Below are 21,533 nucleotides of genomic sequence, written 5' to 3' on the forward strand. Positions count from 1 at the left end.
TCTTTGTTAAAAGTAAATGTGTATCCAAACTGGACTAAACTGCTGACACTTTGTATTATTCTCCTGGCCAGTCATCAAAAGCGCACCTTGAGGTTCACCATGTTGCAGGACTTAAAGATACGAGTGTGTAGGTAAAAATCGAAATTTATTTGGCAGCCGCTGGCTTCTGAGGAAGTGCCTAGCACAATCACCAAACGTGTCAAGCCCTGCTCTCCCCTGAATTACTTCATGTCTTTGTCCTTGCACAATGATTTTATCAGATGAATTCAATACATTTGGATTTTTACTTACACACTCGTATCTATAAGTCGTGCAACATGGTGCGCTTTTGACTATTGGCTGTGTTCTACCATGTGACCAGAGTGGATGGGCCTTCACCAGCAGCAGTTGATTTCTTGTTCCCCTGTCTCCGGGTAATGGATTCCCTTCTAGAGTGTTTTCTCCTATTATTCTCTTGGCACAGGGATGTGGAAAAAGGCATATTGGCTTCTCCCGCTGCACTAGTCAATACATACACCTGCAACCCACAATGGACATCTCCAATGCACCCCCACATGCTTACACACACCACCCTTACATACACGCAATCACATTGCACACATACACACATACACACACCTAGCACACACACTGTATTGTATAAGTGAGTTACAATGGAGTGGGGTGGTGCTGGATTGAACCCTTTATACATATTTATTGGGAGCAATAAGAATTTCATTACATGACAGATTTTGTGTAGGTTACAAACAGAACCGAGGCCTGCTTTCCTTCACAATGACACAAGCAATCCATACCCACTCCATGGGGTCAGTGCCATCAGGCTATATAGGGAGTTCCTTGTGATATTCAGTCCAACAGACATGGAGGACCTCCCAACTGATCAAGTTTACAAGAGGTCCACAGAGTTTTCAAATTGTCTCCTTTCTGAGGCTCCTGAAGGTCCCCTAGCTTGCACTGTGTGGCCTATGCTCTGATGTCACATATTGGGGCCCCTTGAAATAAATCAGTGCAGGGCCCTAGCTGGATGACTCAAAAGTCAATGAAAGCACCCATCATACACTGAGGTTCTGTTCGGCCCATGGCTGGAGGTTTTGTAGGGCGCAGAGGGAGGAGTTGTGAGCACACAAGGGATCTCTTGGCAGACTTTGTGAAAGGGTCTTCTGGTAGGCTTCTTGTTGGAGTTGTAGCATCATTCGGCTGCTCTGTTGATGCTCAGTTTCCCGCTCCTCCGCCGTCTGCCGCCTGGAAAGACACCACCACATACTGACATTTAGTGACACACAGAGGTAGTGATATCCCTCCCCTTCTTTTACAGGAGCACTTTCTATTCTAAGAATACACTTGGGGAAGAGGCTGGGGGGTAAAACACTGGGGGAAACAGGGGCTAGTTGCTAACAAAGTAAAAAGAATGACCAAATCAGAGCTCACCCCACTTCTCGTGTCTTCCCAACCGCTGCCCTCGCGAGATACCAGCCACTCCGTGACGGTTTTACTCTATGTACAACTGTAACTCCCACGTTGATGGGCGCTGATCCGGAATTCATCAAGGGACACGTTCAATTTCTTAAAAAAGCGGCTTCATTGTAACACACAGTGGAAAGTTTAGTGCGGTGGGTAAGATGAATGGACTAACGCATTTCTTGCCGTAATACTCGGCACTTCCTCCGAGTCAGTGTAAGTCACATGACTCAGGGTTTAAATAACGTATTCTGTGTTCATTAAGCTTTGCAGTGCAGGTCTATATTATTATGTGCCAACAATCGAAAATACGAACATTGGGATTTTTTTCAAGCTCTATGTATATAGTTGCAAAGCATATGTAATCCCATACAGTTGTAATACATTTTGTGCAAGACATTATTTAGATTAGAAAAGACAATATAAATGAAAAAAGTGATATGTGTATAAATAAAATATGACGTGAAATATTTAAGTGCAATATGTTCCTAATATGTGCATGCATACTAAAAACAATCAACTGTTACACATAGAGAAACATAATGCTAATGAACAATATATAACTATTCAAGTGATCGAAATAGTCAAACTGGGGAAGAGAAAGGGTGATATAGACAATATACTGTCCAAGAAGGAATTGAATTGGATACTCACTTTGGATACAGTAAAACCTAATGGTCTCAACAGAGAATGTGATATCAAACATTATATACCATAGCATAATATTGACCTGACTTATGAGATAGGAATATAACTGTTGAATACATCGGAAGCAACAATGGGATCGATGTGATAATGATATATGATATATTTAATAATAAATATTTACAAGATAATGATAAAAGATAATGAATTATAGATAAGATAAATAAATATATAAATAGTGAATATAATTAATAATATGGAGTGTTAAAAAGCATATATAATAGTAGAGAATGAGACAATTAAGAAAAGAATTAATAGAGAGGTTGATCAGCTAATTAATATACATTATTAATATCGATATTATTTAATTTATAAGATATTGGGAGAACAACCGATATATATAAAACGTTTCTGACTCCTGATGTTGACTTAAGGTTTTACACAAGAGATGTATATAGAAGTAATATAGTAAATAGTAACATATGGGACTCCTCACAAGAAGATACTAATTAAGTTAAATCTGATTTAGAATTAATGTGTAACAGTTGATTGTTTTTAGTATGCATGCACATATTAGGAACATATTGCACTTAAATATTTCACGTCATATTTTATTTATACACATATCACTTTTTTCATATATATTGTCTTTTCTAATCTAAATAATGTCTTGCACAAAATGTATTACAACTGTATGGGATTACATATGCTTTGCAACTATATACATAGAGCTTGAAAAAAATCCCAAAGTTCGTATTTTCGATTGTTGGCACATAATAATATAGACCTGCACTGCAAAGCTTAATGAACACAGAATACGTTATTTAAACCCTGAGTCATGTGACTTACACTGACTCTGAGGAAGTGCCGAGTATTACGGCAAGAAACGCGTCAGTCCATTCAGCTTACCCACCGCACTAAACTTTCCACTGTGTGTTACAATAAAGCCGCTTTTTTAAGAAATTGACCGTGTCCCTTGATGTATTCCGGATCAGCACCCATCAACGTGGGAGTTACAGTTGTACAGCTAGTTGCTAACACAATGGGGCAAACGGACTGGTGGGTAACACAAAGGGGAAAAAGGGGCTAATGGGCAACACAAGGGGGCAAACAGGCTGGTGGGTAACACAATGGGGAAACAGGGGCTAATGGGCAACTCAAGGGGGGAAATGGGCTGGTGGGTAACACAATGGGGAAAAAAGGGCTAATGGGCAACACAAGGGGGCAAACGGGCTGGTGGGTAACACAAAGGGGGAGGAGACAGGGGCTGGTTAGTAAAACACTGGAGGAAGCAGGGGCTGGTGGGTAACACAATGGGGCAAACGGGCTGGTGGGTAACACAATAGGGGCAAATGGGCTGGTGGGTACCGCACTAGAGGGAGGGCACAGTACAGTGAGTATTTAAAGCAGAAAAGCTTGTTGCCTAAATATAATGGGTTGAAACCTTCACTTTTAACCCTAACTTTTTTGACCCTGCTGATGAACTTTTGCAAAGTCAGACCATAACACATTATCATATGAAATAATAGAATTCTATGATTTCACACCATGGAACGTTCCACCTGTTTCTCACCTCCATTTGGTCCTGCGGTTCTGGAACCAGGTCTTGACCTGAGAGTCGCTCATACGTAGAGTCTTGGCAAGTGACACTCGCTCCGCAGACGCCAGATATTTCTGCCGATGGAATCGCTTCTCCAGCTCACAGATTTGCAAGCGGCTGAAGGAGGTCCTTGGCTTCTTCCTCTTTGGTGGGGTTCGATTCTGATAAGGGTGCCCAATCCGACGGGTGGCAGAAAATGGGGTCAACACAGCTGCAAACGCATAAAACCATAATGACATTTGTATGAAAGAGAACCCACAGCATGATACAGAGGGGCCAATGAGATGACGGCTGGAGACAAGACCCCTTATATGAGAAAGAATAAAGAAATAAAGGGAATATGAGCTCACACTGGCACATCTGTTATGCTTGGCACAAGGAAACCAGAAGCTCAGGGAGGAGACAAGGTTCTCTTTTATACTCTTGGTCATATGGTGGAGGTGGTGACTGGCTACAGACATACTACCTCCACTAGAGGGCACAGTTACCCACCAGATCTGAGCTCAAAAAAACTGGGAGCCACTGATTAGGAACTTGTCCCTCTGAGTGATTCTACCTTTTCTTCTCTTTAAAAAATCTGTTATCCTCCCTGATGCACTTGGTAACATTGTACATTTCCATGCTTTCCTCTGGCCTGTAAAAGCCCCAGCCAAGTGCAGCAATAACCCCTATACCTGCCTATTCCCTTGTATAACTTTCTGTAGACTTACGCCTGGTACTGTCTAAAACCAGGTGACTTTGCTTATACCTTCTGCTCTTTGTTTACTGGGTTTGTCTACCTGCCCATTACCTACCTGGCTGCCCTGTTACCTCTGTGCTCTGTAACTGTTTCAGCTCCTCTTCTCCTTGGTCCCTACACCAATACATTAACATGGGGAAATAAGACTTTCTTCCCCAAATGACCCCCCAACCACAAAGCTTTCCTAAACTTACCCTTTTCCCAATAATGCTCTGAAAATGGCTTCAACGTTTGCACTTTACAGCATCTTCTCTCCCATATTAAGTGGGAAATGCTTTTCACAGGGTTAAACACAGAACAAAAATGGGAAGTCTTTAAAATGCTGCTTAATAAATCTACTTGTCAGTATATTCCACTTGTAAGCAAGGAACGTCATTGCAAAGCAAAACCTTTTTGGTTCAATAGAAGCGTTGGTGTTGAGGTGGGTAAGAAAAGACCTGCTTTTAAGGCTTTCAAGTTATCTGGTACAGCCGAATCATTTATAAGGTACAAGGAGGCCAATAAATCATGCAAAGAAGCTATAAGGCAAGCTAAAATTGCTATAGAAAAGGATATTGCAGCAAGCAGTAAAAATAATCCAAAATTATTTTTTAAATATGTTAATAGTAAAAAAATGAAACAGGAAGGGCTGGGACCCTTACTATCAGAGGGGGTCAGCTGGTTGATGAAAACAAAATAAGATTCTGAACTCATATTTTTCATCTGTCTACACAAATGAGGAACCAGTTATTGAAGGTTTCTTTCTTAATAGTCCCAATTCTAGTAATACAACTAATGATGCATGGTTCACACATGAGGAAATTCAAAAGACACTAGAACATGTTAAGATTAACAAAGGTCCAGGGCCAGATGGTATTCATCCCAGGGTAATTAGCGAGCTTAGCTCTGTGATTGCCAAACCTCTTTACTTAATTTTTCAGGATTCATTGAGATGTGGCATAGTGCCGAGAGACTGGCGAATTGCTAATGTGGTGCCTCTATTCAAAAAAGGATCCCGGTGGTAAATGGAACATTTTCTAATTGGACCAGTGTTGTTAGTGGAGTACCGCAGGGCTCTGTACTAGGTCCCTTGCTTTTCAACTTGTTTATTAATGACCTGGAGGTGGCCATTGAAAGTACTGTTTCTATTTGTGCAGATGATACTAAATTGTGCAGAACTATAGGTTCCATGCAGGATGCTGCCACTTTGCACAGTGATTTGTCTAAACTGGAAAACTGGGCAGCAAACTGGAAAATGAGGTTCAATGTTGATAAATGCAGGTTATGCACTTTGGCAAAAATAATATAAATGCAAGTTATACACTAAATGGCAGTGTGTTGGGAGTTTCCTTAAATGAGAAGGATCTTGGGGTCTTTGTAGATAACAAGTTGTCTAATTCTGGGCAGTGTCATTCTGTGGCTACTAAAGCAAATAAAGTTCTTGTATAAAAAAGGGCATTAACTCAAGGGATGAAACATAATTGTGTCTCTTTATAGGTCCCTGGTGAGGCCTCATCTGGAGTATGGGGGCAGTTTTGGACTCCAGTCCTTAAGAGGGATATAAATGAGCTGGAGAGAGTGCAGAGACTAAGTGCAACTAAACTGGTTAGAGGGAGGGAAGAGTTAAATTATGAGGGGAGACTGACAAGGTTGGGGTTGTTTTCTCTGGGGGAAAAAAGGCGCTTGTGAGGGGACATGATTAGACTTTACAAGTACATTAGAGGACATTATAGACAAATAGCAGGGGACCTTTTTACCCATAAAGAGAATCACGTACCAGAGGCCTCCCCTTCAGACTAGAGGAAAAGAAGTTTCATTTAAAGGAACAGAGTAGGGGGTTCATCACAGAGAGGACAGTGAGGTTGGGGAATGCACTGCCGGGTGATGATTCAGTTAATGACTATAAGAGGGACTTGGATGATTTCTTGGACAGACATAATACAAAGGCTATTGTGATACTAAACTCTATAGTTAGTATAGATATGGGTATATATCATTTATGTGACAGTAGGGAGGGGTGTGTGTATGGGGCTGGGTTTTCATTTGGAGGGGTTGGACTTGATGGACTTTGTTATGGCCAAAACCAAGGAATTGAATGCAATAAAATCTTGTAAAGCCAAAGCTTTAAAATATGACACAGTGAGGTCAGTGGGGATCCCTGATAAAGATCCAACACTCCTGGAAGTACAATCTCAAATAGGGAAAATGTTATCATGTGGATCCCCAACTGGTACAGGTCAGACGCAAAAAGTGGAAAGCGTTTTCTTCAATTCAGGATGGCATTGTGCCACGAGATCAGTAACCACAGCAATATTGAATTCCCCAAGTAGCAATTCCTCATAAGAACCAAGCGCCATGTCAGAGACCCTCTGTGGACAGGACAGAACTTGGCATCACTGCTCAGAACTGAAGAAACCATTTACATAGGGAGCCAAAACCCAGAACCGCACTTGAAAGAGCACAAAAGATGTTTTTGTTTTGTACTGCCAAATGTTGTTGCTGAGAACACAAAAAAGTCTCTCCAAACATAAAAATTCTGCATCTGTCTGGGAGTTGCTGAGTCGGAATTGCCATTTGTTGGGTTCTTGGTGCTCCACCTACATAGCAGGTGGAAAACCTGAGATTTCAGGTGTCAAAAGAGGCCTTAATGCCGGAACAGGACCCTGTCAAGGAGGAATACTGAGGGTTAGGGATAGACTTTGGTATAGACGAACCCTGGCATGACAGTCAGAGTGAGCAATTGCAGTTCTGCACCATTCCAGGAGAATTAGCAAGGAATACTACTACCCAAAACCAAAATCATATATTTTACCTCAATTTCCAGCCTCCGTTGAAAGGGATTGAACTCAATTGTAAATAATGGCAAAAGAAAAAGACAAAGATCCATCCCTTCCTTCCTCCTATAGACCGATTTCCCTATTAAACCAAGATATCAAGATACTATCTAAGGTCCTTGCTGATAGGCTTTCTTTAATTCTTCCCTCTATAATCTCCGAGGCCCAAAATGGTTTTATTAAGAATAGATCAGGAGTTAAAAATATTAGAGCTCTGATTCATATTTTATATTACGCCAAAAAACACAAAATTCCTAGCTCTATTCTTGGTATTGATGCTGAAAAAGCGTTTGATAATATTACCTGGGAACATCTATATTTTTTGCCTTAAAAAATTCGTTATCACGGGCCCCTTCTTCCAATACATCAAATATCTTTACAAAAATCCCAGAACTCAAGTACTTTTGGGGGGAGCTAGGTCATCACCTTTTGAAATATTTAAAGGGACGAGACAGGGCTGTCCTTTGTCGCCCCTTATTTAATATTGCATTAGAACCTTTAATTCGTTTCCTTGAACAATCCAAGTTAATTAAAGGAATTTCTATTAATAATAAACATCTTAAGGAATTAGCCTTTGCTGATGATTTATTATTAATTTTAAAAAATTCTGAGTCTTCACTAAAGGTTGTTTTTGATTTATTTCAAGACTTTCAGTCTTTTTCTGGTTACAAAATTAATGCTGAGAAATTGGAAATAATGAATATATATGGTTCGTTTTCCAATTCACTACTTAAGAAATTCCAACTTAAAAACCCAAAGAATAAAATTAAATATTTAGGATTAATAATTCCTTCAGATCTCAATAATTTATATTCTTTGAATATTACCCCAGCCTGTCAAAAGGTCTTTTCCATGTGTGAAAAATGGGCCAATTCTCCCCTTAATATTAAAAGACGCACGTCTTTTTTTAAATCCTTGATATTTCCCAAGCTAATATATCCATTGATTAATCTCCCCTTGCTTATAAAGCATTGCGATATTAAGAAACTTGACTCGGCTTTAACTAAGTTTATTTGGAATGGTAAAAAGGCAAAAATTGCCCTCTATAAATTAAGAGCTCCAGTTAAGATTGGAGGATTAAACCTTCCTGATTTCAGAGCATTTAATTTATCAGCCCTCACCAGATGTCTTATTGAGTGGATCTCTCAAGGCAACAAATTTACAAACCCCGATATTGAAATCTTTCAAGAACCCTTTTTTGATATATTATCTGTTTTGCATGGTAAATGGAGCAATGTTCCTTATGATTTTAAGAGGAATCCTATCTATCGCGACTCTTTATTTGTGTGGAAACATTTATTCTCTCGTCATGGTTATAGCTATACAGTAACCCCTTACATGCCAGCCAAACTCTTACTCAAACCTTCAGATTATCAAAAGTCGGATACTTTTATATTTTCAATTAAGAGAAAGTCACTGGTTCTGGTAAAAGATATATTTGATCCGCTTAAGAAAACCTTAATGCCCTGGTCAAATCTCAAAGAACAATACAAGCTTCAGGATTCTGACAGATACTATTATTTAGCGTGTCAATGTGGTCTTTCTCTGCTACATAATAATAACAACCTGGTTTTAGCTGAGCACAAGCTTGCAGACGATTTGGCAGAGTTTTTGGAATTCCCTGGTTTGATCTCTATTAGCTCTCTTTCTAAAAAATTTTGGAATAATTATAGTTCAGATTCACACCCGTTATCGAAACCTTCCTCTAAATGGTCTGAATTTTTACATTGTCAAATAACTCCCTCAGATTTGGTCAAATCGATTAGGGATTATAATAAATTAATTTTAGCAGAGAATTGGAGGATACAACATTTTAAGCTTGCCCATCTAGGCTATGGGAAACTGTTTTCAAAAAATTCCTCTAATAGCCCTATTTCATATTGCCCTAAATGTGATGAAATTAATGTATCACTTTTCCATTATCTATGGTCCTGTCCAAAGATTGTCCTATATTGGAGGGAAATCTTTGGTTTTTTGAATTATCATTTGAAGATACAGATTAAATTGTCTCCGTGCTTTGTTTTTTTGCATCTGGATAATATGGTATGTTCTTTAGTTCCTAACACAAATTTTATTTCCCATGAAGATACATTTTTGACAGTTTTTTCCTAGCTGCTTCCAAGAAAGCTTTATTTAATTCTTGGTTACTAAAAGAACCCCCCTCGTTAGCAGACGTTATTTCTTTTATGAACCAGCTTAGTTTGCAAGAAGCCTTATCATCCAAAACCAAAGGGAATAATTCCATAGACTCTTTTAAACTGATTTGGTCTCCTTATCTTGAAGCTTGTAATTCTAATTCAGGTAAACAAATAGGACGGTTTCCTCATTTGTAAGTTACGTGTTCAGACATTCCAGTCAACGAATGGACATTTTTCTTTCTTTCAATATGTTTACTTCCACTGGCTTAGTTAATTTTTGTTATTTTCAGTTTATTGTTGTCAGTCTCTTAAAATTGTATTCCGTTTTCAATCTCACTATGCCATCATATTGAATACATGTCTTTCTTCATCTGCATAAAATTTGCTGTCATAATGTTATTACTTGTTTAATATGAAAATCAAATAAAACATTTTCAAAAGAAAAAAAAAGAAAAAAAAAGAACAAAATGAAGTCTATAGGGAATGGGAAAATATTGTAACAACTGAATGACATAGGAAACAGGAAGGTGTCCTTCAGGAGTAGCTGAAGGATATAAAATTTGGAAATTAATCATGAACAAATACATACTTCTTTAGTTTAATGTACTGGCACGTCACTACGTCTATTGCACCTTTAGCACTAAAGAAGTAAGTGAGAGTGGCGTGTCACTATGTGTCAGTATGTGTCTATTACTAACACCTTCAGCACACAGGCAGCAGTATAGACAAAGTGGCAGATCATTTCACTATTGTGCCCAAATATTATTGCTACGGCTACGCGATTCCTGATTGTACTGTGCTGGGGGCCACATTATTATTAATTTCATGATGGAGGCTGCGGGCCAGTGTAAATTTGAAAGTGGGCATGCCTGTCTTGAAGCAACTAAAGGATATAGGAAACAAAAAGATTGTGGAGCAACTGAAGGATATAAGAAACTAGAACATCATGGAGCAACTAAAGGAAATATGAAACAAGAAGATCATGGAGCAACTGAAGGATAAAGGAAACAAGAAGATTATGGAGCAACTGAAGGACATTGGAAACAAGAAGATCATAGAGCAACTGAAGTATATAGGAAACAAGATGATCATAGAGCAGCTGAATGATATAGGAAACAAAAACGTCATGGAGCAACTGAGGGATATAGGAAACAAGAAGATAATTGACCAGCTGAAGAATATAGGAAACAAGAAGATAATTGACCAGCTGAAGAATATAGGAAACAAGAAGATCATGGAACAACTGAAGGAAATAGGAAACAAGATTATCATGGAGCAACTGAAGGATATAGGAAACAAGAAGATCATGGAGCAACTGAAGGATATGGGAAACAAGAAGATCATTGAGCAGCTGAAGGATATAGGAAACATGAAGATAATGGAGTAACTGAAGGATATAGGAAACAAGAAGATCAAGAAGCAACTGAAGGATATAGGAAACAAAAAGATCATGGAGTAAATGAAGGATAAAGGAAACAAGAAAATCAAGGATCAATTGAAGGATATAGGAAACAAGAAGATGATGGAGCAACTAAAGGATTTGGAAACAAGAAGATCATGGAGCAACTGAAAGATCTAGGAAAGGGGCATATCACAGAGCAACTGAAGGATATAGGAAAGGGCACTTTAGGATACAGGAAAATGGTGAGTTAGAGAGCAACTGAGAGATATTGCAAGCAGGAAGATCATGGAGCACCCGAAGGATATAGGAAACAAGAAGATCATAGAGCAGTTGAAGGATATTGGAAACAAGAAGACCAAGGAGCAACTGAAGGATATAGGAAACAAGAAGACCATGGAGATTTAGGAAACAAGAAAATCAAGGATCAATTGAAGGATATAGGAAACAAGAAGATCATGGAGCAACTAAAGGATTTGGAAACAAGAAGATCATGGAGCAACTGAAAGATCTAGGAAAGGGGCAGATCACAGAGCAACTGAAGGATATAGGAAACAAAAAGATCATGGAGTAAATGAAGGATAAAGGAAACAAGAAAATCAAGCACTGTAGGATACAGGAAAATGGTGGGTTAGAGAGCAACTGAGAGATATTGCAAGCAGGAAGATCATGGAGCACCCGAAGGATATAGGAAACAAGAAGATCATAGAGCAGTTGAAGGATATTGGAAACAAGAAGATCATGGAACAACTGAAGGATATAGGAAACCAAAAGGTCATGGAAAAACTGAAGGATATGGGAAACAAATGGATTATGGAGCAACTGAAGGATATGGGAAACAAATAGATTATGGCACAACTGAAGGATATGGGAAACAAATAGATCATGGAGCAGCTGAAGGAATTAGGAAACAATAAGATCATGGAGCAACTAAAGGATACAGGAAATAAGAAGTTCAAGAAGCAACTGAAGGATATAGGAAACAAGAAGATCATGGAGCAACTGAAGGATATAGGAAAAAGGAAGATCATAGAGCAACTGAAGGATATATGAAACAAATAGATTGTAACACTCTGATACTGCAGAGAGATATTCAGGAGGTAATAGGGGGAAGCCTGAGGTAAACCCATAGATGGCAGGACAGTCTTGAAGCCATAGGAAAGCAAGGTTTAATAAAGATTAAACTTACAGAACAGGTGCAGCAACAAAAATACAGGCAGTGATGGGGAAAACAGCAATCAGGAATCGTAGTGAGAAACAGGCCAAGGTCAGAACCGGGGAATCCGCAGCAGTTGGAAGGAACACAGGTCAGGAGTGACAAGAAATGCCAAGCAGGAATCGTAGTCAGATCAGGCCAAAGTCAATACCAGGAAATCCACGAAGGTAGGGATCAGGACACATGAACACTGGAATTTAAGAACTTGGAACTTGGAACATAGGATCTAGGAACACAGAAGCTTGGAAGCAAGTCTTGCAGGGAATATGCAATGACCAAGCCCCGAGCAAAGGTCAGGGCTGGGCTTATAAAGGGGACATAAATGGAGATGGAAAACACATGAGGGTAACGAGATGGGAGGAGACCAGGGAGGAGATAGACTGGGAAAAGGCAGAGTTAGGAACATAGATGAACAGCTCAAGACCAGCCCCAAGAGCCTCCAGTGGCTCACAACGTAAGCGCAAGTCTAGAAAACACAAGGTTCGAGTCCCGGCTGGTCCTGACAAAGTTTATGAAGCAACTGAAGGATATAGGAAACAAGATGATCATTGAGCAACTGAAGGACAGAGGAAACAAGAAGATCATAGAACAACTGAAGGATTTAGGAAACGGGCAGATTACAGCACAACTGAAGGATATAGGAAACAGGAAGATCATGAAGCAACTGAAGGATTTAATAAAGGGGCAGATCTAAGAGCAACTGACGGATATCGGAAAGGGCACTGTAGGATACAGGAAAAGGAGAGCAAGTTAGGCATACTGCAAGCAGGAGTACCCTTAGTGCAGTGGTCAGGCCACATCTGGAAGTAATCTGCCCATGTACAAGAACCTTTAACCCAAGAAGTCTCTTGAGCAACTATTGAGCAGATGGCAGCAGCTATTTAATACCTTCGACTTCTACCCTATGTGGCATTTTCTCTGCCAGCTGGAAATTGCCACTCTGCTGTCATCCACATCATATTCAGTTAGCACTGGTGGTGCAGCATCTGCCAGTCAATGCTCATACAGGACAGATATTTGCCCAAAAATGCACACTTTTGCATCTTTAGTGAGATCCGTGCCTCACGTGAACACTGACAGGAAAATGCTCTGGACCCAGAGGGATTTAAAGACATATTTCTGTGATTAGACACAATCCACATACAACAACAAAAATAAAGAAAGAAGGCGCACACCCTTTTAAATTAAATTACAGGGTGCTAATCCATAGGTGACTCCCCATAAGGGTCTCCATGTAATATGTAACTGCTGCAAGGATTGGATAGCACATGCGATTTAAAAAAGCCAAAATTAATTTATTACAAAAAAGAAAAATATCTAACAGAAAAAAAAACACAAAACAAAATCATAATGAGCCCAACGCGTTTCGACCTTAAGGGTCTTCATCAGGGGCACAAAAATAAACAGAAAAACAAAAAATCGGGTGTGCTATCCATTCCTTGCAGCAGTTACAATCCACATACAATATTGGTGGAAATATAAATTTACACATAATCATGGTTGCCTTTGGGGGGACAGGAGTCATATTTGTTGGGGTGGATAAGAGCATGGACAGGCATGCAATTCAGTTGTGTTTTTGTCCTTTACTGGGGTCCCTGGGGGGGGGGCTGCTAAGCAGCTAGTATGGGGCCACATGATGGTGACCCTGCACATAATAGACACACTCAGGTGTGCACAACACTGAATACTATTACTTAAGTACTCTTTACGCTACACACACACTATACAGTACACCACCTACACAATAAAGATACTTTACCTGTCACCCTGTCCTTCCCAAGCTTCTTTGGACTCTCCATCCATGGAAAGGTGAGACCAGGCAATGGGTTGCTGGGGGTCCCTTGTGAATGGGTGTGGTGGAGAGGATGGTGAGCTGGCACCCTGATGACCCCGACCGGACTGGGATCCACTTCCATCCTCATGGTCAGGTATGAGGTGCTGGTGGAAGTGTAGATGGTGCTGTAGCCTCCAGTGTAGACATTACTGTTTCCCTGGTAATCTTCTTGGTTAGTTCTCAGAGATAGGTAACCAGTAGCCTGCTCTGGGCTGTTCAGAATCTGGTCAATGCCAAAGCTGATGGGCTCATGATGACCATGAGAATCTTCTGCCATCCTAATGTTGTCCATAAAGTTTTGAGACCTGCCAATCTGAGTTCAGCACCTGGGCTGGGATCTAGATGCACTTTGGACCATTTGTCCCAGGTGAGCTGGACTACAAGTAATTTGTAGATATTACTAACTGGGTAGAATTTTAACTATATTGTACACTACACATAGAAGTTACGTGTTTTTCAGTGTATCAATTGGGCAGTTGTATCAAAACTATTGGACTTGTGATACATTTTCTAGGCTTGGTTCTAGAGCTAATCCTCTCATTTGTATATTTCTGTTATTGGTTCTAGAGCTAATCCACACATTAGTTCATTTCTGGACTTGTTTCTAGAGTTAATCCACTCATTAGTCAATTTATGGTCTTGGTTCTAGAGCTAATCCATTCATTAGTCCATTTCTGGTATTGGTTCTAGAGCTAATCCACTCATTAGACCATTTCCAGGCTTGGTTCCAGAGCTTATTCTCTCATTAGTATATTTCTGGGCTTGGTTCCAGAGCTACACCCTATCTTTATGGGTTCTCTGCAGCTTGCATTGATTATACCATATCTACTTTGGTTTCAATAGCTAATTTCATATCTAATCTGGGTAGTAGAGCTGTTATTGGCTGTAAAGCGGTTGTACCATTTCTGGAAGGGGTAAATGTGCTACTGCCATTGGTTTGGGGGAACTTAGTTAATAATGTCTGCCATAATGTTGAATTGAGTTGGGAGGAATTTTGAGGGTGAGCCTTGTGTGGTGGAACCTACAATTAGGGGCCAGTGGGACTCCAGTTGAATATAGTCTTCACGCACTTAGGATTCTACTCTAGGTATACCACTAATAGCACTGAGAGGAGTACTGTTACAACAAATAGCATTGAGAGGGAGTACTGATAGCACTGATACCACTGAGAGGAGTACTGATACCACTAATAGCACTGAAAGGGGTACTGATACCACTGAGAGGAGTACTGATACAACTAATAGCACTGAGACGAGTACTGATACCACTGAGAGGAGTACTGATGCAACTAATAGCACTGAGACGAGTACTGATACCACTAATAGCACTGGGAGGAGTACTTATACTACTGAGAGGAGTACTGATACCACTGATACTACTGAGAGGTGTACTGATACAACAGATACCACTGAGAGGAGCACTGATAGAACTGAGACACATGACTGTCTAACCTTTTTGTAGTCAGAGTCATGTAGATGGTGTGGAAATAACATGGCTGGGATGTGGCTGTGATGGCTTTATAGAGGGGGAACGGTGGGCAATATATTACCTTTGATGGGGCACCTCTCATGGAAGATCCTACAGCAAATTACCAGCCCTGTCCTGGGGGGAACATGCAGTAGAGTTTGTGTTCAGGTACCAGCTTGCAGGTACAGACCCCGGGGGCATAGGTGGGGGAAACACTTCCAGGGCCCTTTGTACAGGAAAGTATGCAGAATGCTGGAGGGGCAAGTTTTCTCAGAACCCTAAAAGTCCTGACCCACTGGCAGATGTTTGTTACTTACAGGACGGGAACTCCCCGAACCTCCCCCCATCCTCTTGCACTACATTCATTTCCTAACTTTGCTCCATATGTTTCACACTAATACCAGTGAGGTCTTGTGCCACCCTATTACAATGCACTGCCAGCAGTATCTCTTCTGTGCCACCCTATCAGAATACTCAGTCTGTAGTACCCCTTCTATGTCACTCTGGAAGAACTCTTACAATGTAGTATCCTTTATTAAACCTCCCTAGCAGAACAATTCTTTAGCTATGTCCCTTATGAGTGAGCTTTGCAGGCCTCAAGATTGGCATACACACCTACTGTGCCACCTCATAAACCAAGCCGAATACTAGTGGTTTTCTAGGCAGCGATGACCCTGCTTTGTCTCTTCTGAAGAAAGCTCAGTCTGTAGCAATCTCTGGATTCCACCCGGGCCTTAATGCTTGTACCCTTTCTATGCCTGCCCAGATCAGGGTGCAGCTAGCAGAGCAAGCAAGGCTTCAGTTAGAATAGTATTCTGTATGCCCATGCCACATGAGATAAAGGTGCCACTGCACTCCCTGCAGATGGGACACTATGGAGTAAGCTTGGAATACCTTTGTGTTATTAGAACCTTCTGTAAGTCTCTCACAGAAGGTGTAAATTGTAAAGATCCAGTTGGCAGCACCCTTTGTGCACCTCATCCAAAAAGAGTGAACATGGTAGCGATCCAGTTGGCAGCACCCTATGAGTGTCTCTCCCAAAGACAGTGGAAATAGTAGTGATCCAGTTGGCAGCACCCTATGAGTGTTTCTCCCAAAGACAGTGGAAATAGTAGTGATCCAGTTGGCAGCACCCTATGAGTGTTTCTCCCAAAGACAGTGGAAATAGTAGTGATCCAGTTGGCAGCACCCTATGAGTGTCTCTCCCAAAGACAGTGGAAATAGTAGCGATCCAGTTGGCAGCACCCTATGAGTGTTTCTCCCAAAGACAGTGGAAATAGTAGCGATCCAGTTGGCAGCACCCTGTGCATGTCTCTCTCGCTCAGAGGGTGTAGATAGTAGTGATCCAGTTGGTAAAACCCAGTGCGTGCCTCTTCCTAAAGGGGTGCAGATGGTAGCGATCTGATTGGCAGCACCCAATGCTTCTCATATAGATATTCCACTTGGCAGTGCCCCCTGTGTGTGTCTCTTTGCAGGACCCCCAGACAAAATGTGCCAGTGCTGCTCCAGTGAAGCTTCTGAGGGGAGGGGGCAGCCCCTCACATGTACAGTTATATGACTTCATCCCAGCCCAGGAACCGGCCCCTGATTGGCTGCCTGGGGGTCCCAACAGATATGGGAAAGGGCTCATTAACCCCAGCACTGCCAGCGCAACCAGTTGCTAAATACATAAAGATTACTGGCTGCACAGAAGGGAGTCCCTTATATGCAGACGCTGCATAAACAGTCGCTATAGAGAGGTACAGACTGCTGTATATACAGTAATGTTGTTATAGAGAGGTACCGACTGCTGTATATACAGTAATGTTGTTATAGAGAGGTACAGACTGCTGTATATACAGTAATGTTGTTATAGAGAGGTACAGACTGCTGTATATACAGTAATGTTGTTATAGAGAGGTACAGACTGCTGTATATACAGTAATGTTGTTATAGAGAGGTACAGACTGCTGTATATACAGTAATGTTGTTATAGAGAGGTACAGACTGCTGTATATACAGTAATGTTGTTATAGAGAGGTACAGACTGCTGTATATACAGTAATGTTGTTATAGAGAGGTACAGACTGCTGTATATACAGTAATGTTGTTATAGAGAGGTACAGACTGCTGTATATACAGTAATGTTGTTATAGAGAGGTACAGACTGCTGTATATACAGTAATGTTGTTATAGAGAGGTACAGACTGCTGTATATACAGTAATGTGGTTATAGAGAGGTACAGACTGCTGTATATACAGTAATGTTGTTATAGAGAGGTACAGACTGCTGTATATACAGTAATGTTGTTATAGAGAGGTACTGTAGGTATTTTTTATTACCCAGACCTCATTTATAAAAGCAAAACTTAGAGAAAAGGCTATTCAAATACGTGAGGTTATGTATTAGACAAAGACAAACAAGACAAGAGTTTTGCCTAGGAAGTTGTCACAATCAGACCACAACATAATACTTAAGTGTGACAGGAGAACTTCCCAAAGACTCTCCTCTTACAACAACTTTTATACCTTTTAACTGAGCATTTACCATAAGAGCAAAGGGTACAGGGAAATATCATACCTGGTCAAAAGCCCTCCTCCTATATTAGAGGCACGTGAGCTTATTATAGGAAATATTGTAATACCTGTTACATCATTTTATGTTTCCCTGATTCCAATATACACAAACCATAAACTCTATGTGTGCCAGTGTGAGACAGAATGGGGTGTTTTACAGTTCTGAAGTAACACTTGTGTATCTCACTGTTGTTTCACTTCTGTCTGCAGAGTCTTCACTTTTGCTCTTGATGTCATTGTATGATTATTACCTGAGACCCCTATCATCAGCATTCTCTTCCCCCTTATTTGCCTTAGGTCTGGCCTCTGTAAGTACCAGGGTGAAGGTCTTGATCTTTAATTTATATTATTGTCAGTACAGACTGCTGCATATACAGTAATGGTGTTATACAGAGGTACAGACTGCTGCATATACAGTAATGTGTTATACAGAGGTACAGCTTGGCCTCCCTGCTCCCCCACATGTGCCAGACTCCTATATTAGGGGGGCATTTAGGCACAAGGGAGCAGCACTTACCATAGAGATTATTATCAGCCACCCTATACCATTAATGATCCAGTCCTTCAAGTTGTCTCCATCTCCTGATCTTCTATGAGTCAGTGGCTCTACACATGCTCAGTGGGCTCTGAGCTGCTGCTGAGAAAAGTTTAGGGGACATGGGAAATAATCAAAGGTGAGTCACGTGTGTCATGGAAGCAGCAAGTACATGGCTTTGGCATTGCCATGGGTTGGGGGTGAGAGGTCTGTGGCATTGGTCAGATTTTTATTTGGGTTTCTCATTGCAGAACTGACCAGCCAAAATAAAACTTACCTGTTCAGACAGATGGAACCCAAGCTGCATGGCATATTATTATTCATCAACGCTGAACCGGACTGCACTGCTTTCTATGCTGCCATGTAATACCAGATGCTTAACATTCAGGAGCCATACACCCCCGCAAAAAATATTTTTGGAACCCACTCTCTGCCAGCTGCCCCCCTCTACTATTTAATAAGCATGCGCCATGCAAAAGTGATAGCACTGGGCAATAGATCAGCATTTCAGGAAGGCTCGGGCAGTGAGTGGGTTAATCATAGTACATGAGCCTCTCAGTGTGCCGGGGTGGCGGGGAGTAATACAATTACCAGCATCATGTACAGCCGGCGCCTCTTGTCTGCAGGGAAACCTTATTATAGTGCAACATTATGTCTGCACATGGCAAACTTTCCTAAACCAATCTCTGCCTTTCCATACTGTCACCCCTCCCTGAACTGTGACCTTTATGTGTCCTGAACTGTGACCCCTCCCAGAATTGTGACCTTTATCTGCCCTGAACTGTCACCCCTCCCTGAACTGTGACTTTTATGTGTCCAGAACTGTCACCCCTCCCTGAACTGTGACCTTTATGTGTCCAGAACTGTCACCCCTCACTGAACTGTGACATTTCACCTTTATGTGACCTGAACTGTCACCCCTCCCTGAACTGTGACCTTTGTGTCCAAAACTGTCACCCCTCCCTGAACTGTGACCTTTATGTGTCCTGAACTGTCACCCCTCCCTGAACTGTGACCTCTATGTGTCCTGAACTGTGGCCTTTATGTGTCCTAAATTGTGACCCCTCCCTAATCTGTGACCTTTATGTGTCCTGAACTGTGACCCCTTCCTGAACTGTGACCTTTATGTGTCCTGAACTGTCACCCCTCCCTGAACTGTGACCTTTATGTGTCCTGAACTGTGACCCCTCTCTTAACTGTGACCCTTATGTGTCCTGAACTGTCACCCCTCCCTAATCTGTGACCTTTATGTGTCCTAAACTGTGACCCCTCCCTGAACTGTGACCTTTATGTGTCCTGAACTGTGACCCCTCCCTGAACTGTGACTTTATGTGTCCAGAACTGTGACCCCTTTCTGAACTGTCCCTGATTGGTCTTCAGATATGAAGGCAAATCACGGGCAGCCAACTCATCCTTAAGGTCATCATTTAGCCCCTGCCACAACTAAGGCATTGTTGTCCCAGGTAACCTCAGCAGCCAAAGTGCCCAAGTCTATGGCATCATCATCAATCTTCATCAGATACTCAGAGGCATTGCTCTGGCCACTTGGGGCAATGAAGGTCTCACAAGGGGCAGACCAAGCGAGAGCCTTTAGAGCAGTAACCTAAGCAACATTAGATAGGGAGTCTTGCACAAAATGGATCATGCACTGAACCCATGATAGGATGTGTAAAAGATAGGAGCAGGGATCTTGGCCTTGGAAGCTCAAGCCATGCCAGTGTTGGGTGCCAGAAGCAGAGCTGTTCCCCTAAGAGACTTGCGAAGCATCCACATAAGCGGAGAAATTCTGCAATGACTGGGGTAGATGCAATTGATGTGCCTCTTGCATTCTCAAGCTATTGAGGAGAACTTCCAACACAGTCTCCAGGAAAGAGGTCAGAAGCTTGAGAGCGCTCCATATTGGCCCAAACTTACTGTCATGATCTGTGTAACAGGAACCATGGGACTACTTGAGAGATCACACTCTCTTGTGAACAGGAGGCCCCTTTTGGGATTGGCCTTCAGCAACACCCTTTTTGAGCTCCACAACTTTCTGCTGTGGACCACCAGGGAACACAGCAGAGTTAGATCAAAAGCACAGTAAATATATGGGTCAGACAGAACCATGGTCATGGCAGGGGCACAGAATCAATAATTAGCAGATCAAAGCAGGAACCAATCTTTCAGCAGAACTGACTTGGGCAAGGATTGGAGAATGAAAAGGCCTTTTATTTTCAAAGTTGGCATCAAAGGAGTTATTTGAGCATCACGGCCCTGGTGAGCCTGGAGTTCTGACTTCAACATTAGTGTCCATTAGGTAATTTGTATCCAGGACCACATCTGAAATGGAGCCACCCATAGTCACCAGTTGGGTTCAACACCATGGAATGTTTGTGCTAGCGTAGTGATGCACCTGTGCATAATAACATGGCAGTTTGGTGCCAAATTCAAAATAAACGCAACCTTAGGACTAGAGTTCAATTATAGGGTTGTTTTGTGAGTTCTTGGGTGCATTCTAAATTGCTTATGTTACTCAATAAGTAAATGGCGAGTGTTGTGTGCCCCCCCCCAGGCAGAGGATAATACAGTGTTACCTCTTACTGGCCAAGTGAGGGGTAACTTCCAGAAACTCCCAGTAGAACAAGCTTACATGCCACTCTTGATCTCAGGAGGAGTTAGTGAATTAATCAGTTGGGTGTCTGTGGTTCTGGGATGTATAACAGTTCAACACAGTTGCACAGCAGTTGCACAGCCGTTACTCATGGGTGAATCCTCTAGCAACACTTTCTCACTTCACCTACCAATGCCAGTCTGAGGATCAGTCTCAATCTAAAGTGTCCAGCCCCAAGTACAGGCAACCTCTGTGGGACGCAACTCTATCCCCAGGTCTGTACACTCTGCCGGGATTACTAATCCATCTAATTTCCATTTTGGAGCATCAGGCTGCTCACTCATCCTAACTTTTTCTGTTAATAACCTGAAGGGCGGCACTGTAAGTACTGCCTCTGATGATACGAGTTGGAAAACTGGCAAATGTGGTAAAAGTTCAAGTTCTGGTAGTAATAATATAAATGTGATTGATACACTAAATAGAAGTGTGTTGGGGATTTCTTTAAAAGGGGTGTCCGCCTTTAAATTAACTTTTAGTATGATG

The 21,533-nt window shown here is 41.5% G+C and overlaps 1 protein-coding gene across 1 annotated transcript; it reads right to left on the minus strand.

Moving 5' to 3' along the window:
* Positions 1-407: 407 nt before the first annotated feature.
* On the minus strand, positions 408-16,799 carry LOC108706464 (T-cell leukemia homeobox protein 3). The gene is made up of 3 exons (XM_018242925.2): positions 13,768-16,799; positions 3,677-3,914; positions 408-1,242 (listed from the first exon to the last, which is right to left on the minus strand). The coding sequence occupies exons 1-3, from the start codon at positions 14,132-14,134 to the stop codon at positions 1,053-1,055; spliced, it is 795 nt and encodes a 264-aa protein (XP_018098414.1). The 5' UTR covers positions 14,135-16,799; the 3' UTR covers positions 408-1,052.
* Between the last annotated feature and the right edge of the window lie 4,734 nt (positions 16,800-21,533).

The sequence above is a fragment of the Xenopus laevis genome, chromosome 1S (assembly GCF_017654675.1).
Source record: "Xenopus laevis strain J_2021 chromosome 1S, Xenopus_laevis_v10.1, whole genome shotgun sequence".
Classification (NCBI taxonomy): domain Eukaryota; kingdom Metazoa; phylum Chordata; class Amphibia; order Anura; family Pipidae; genus Xenopus; species Xenopus laevis.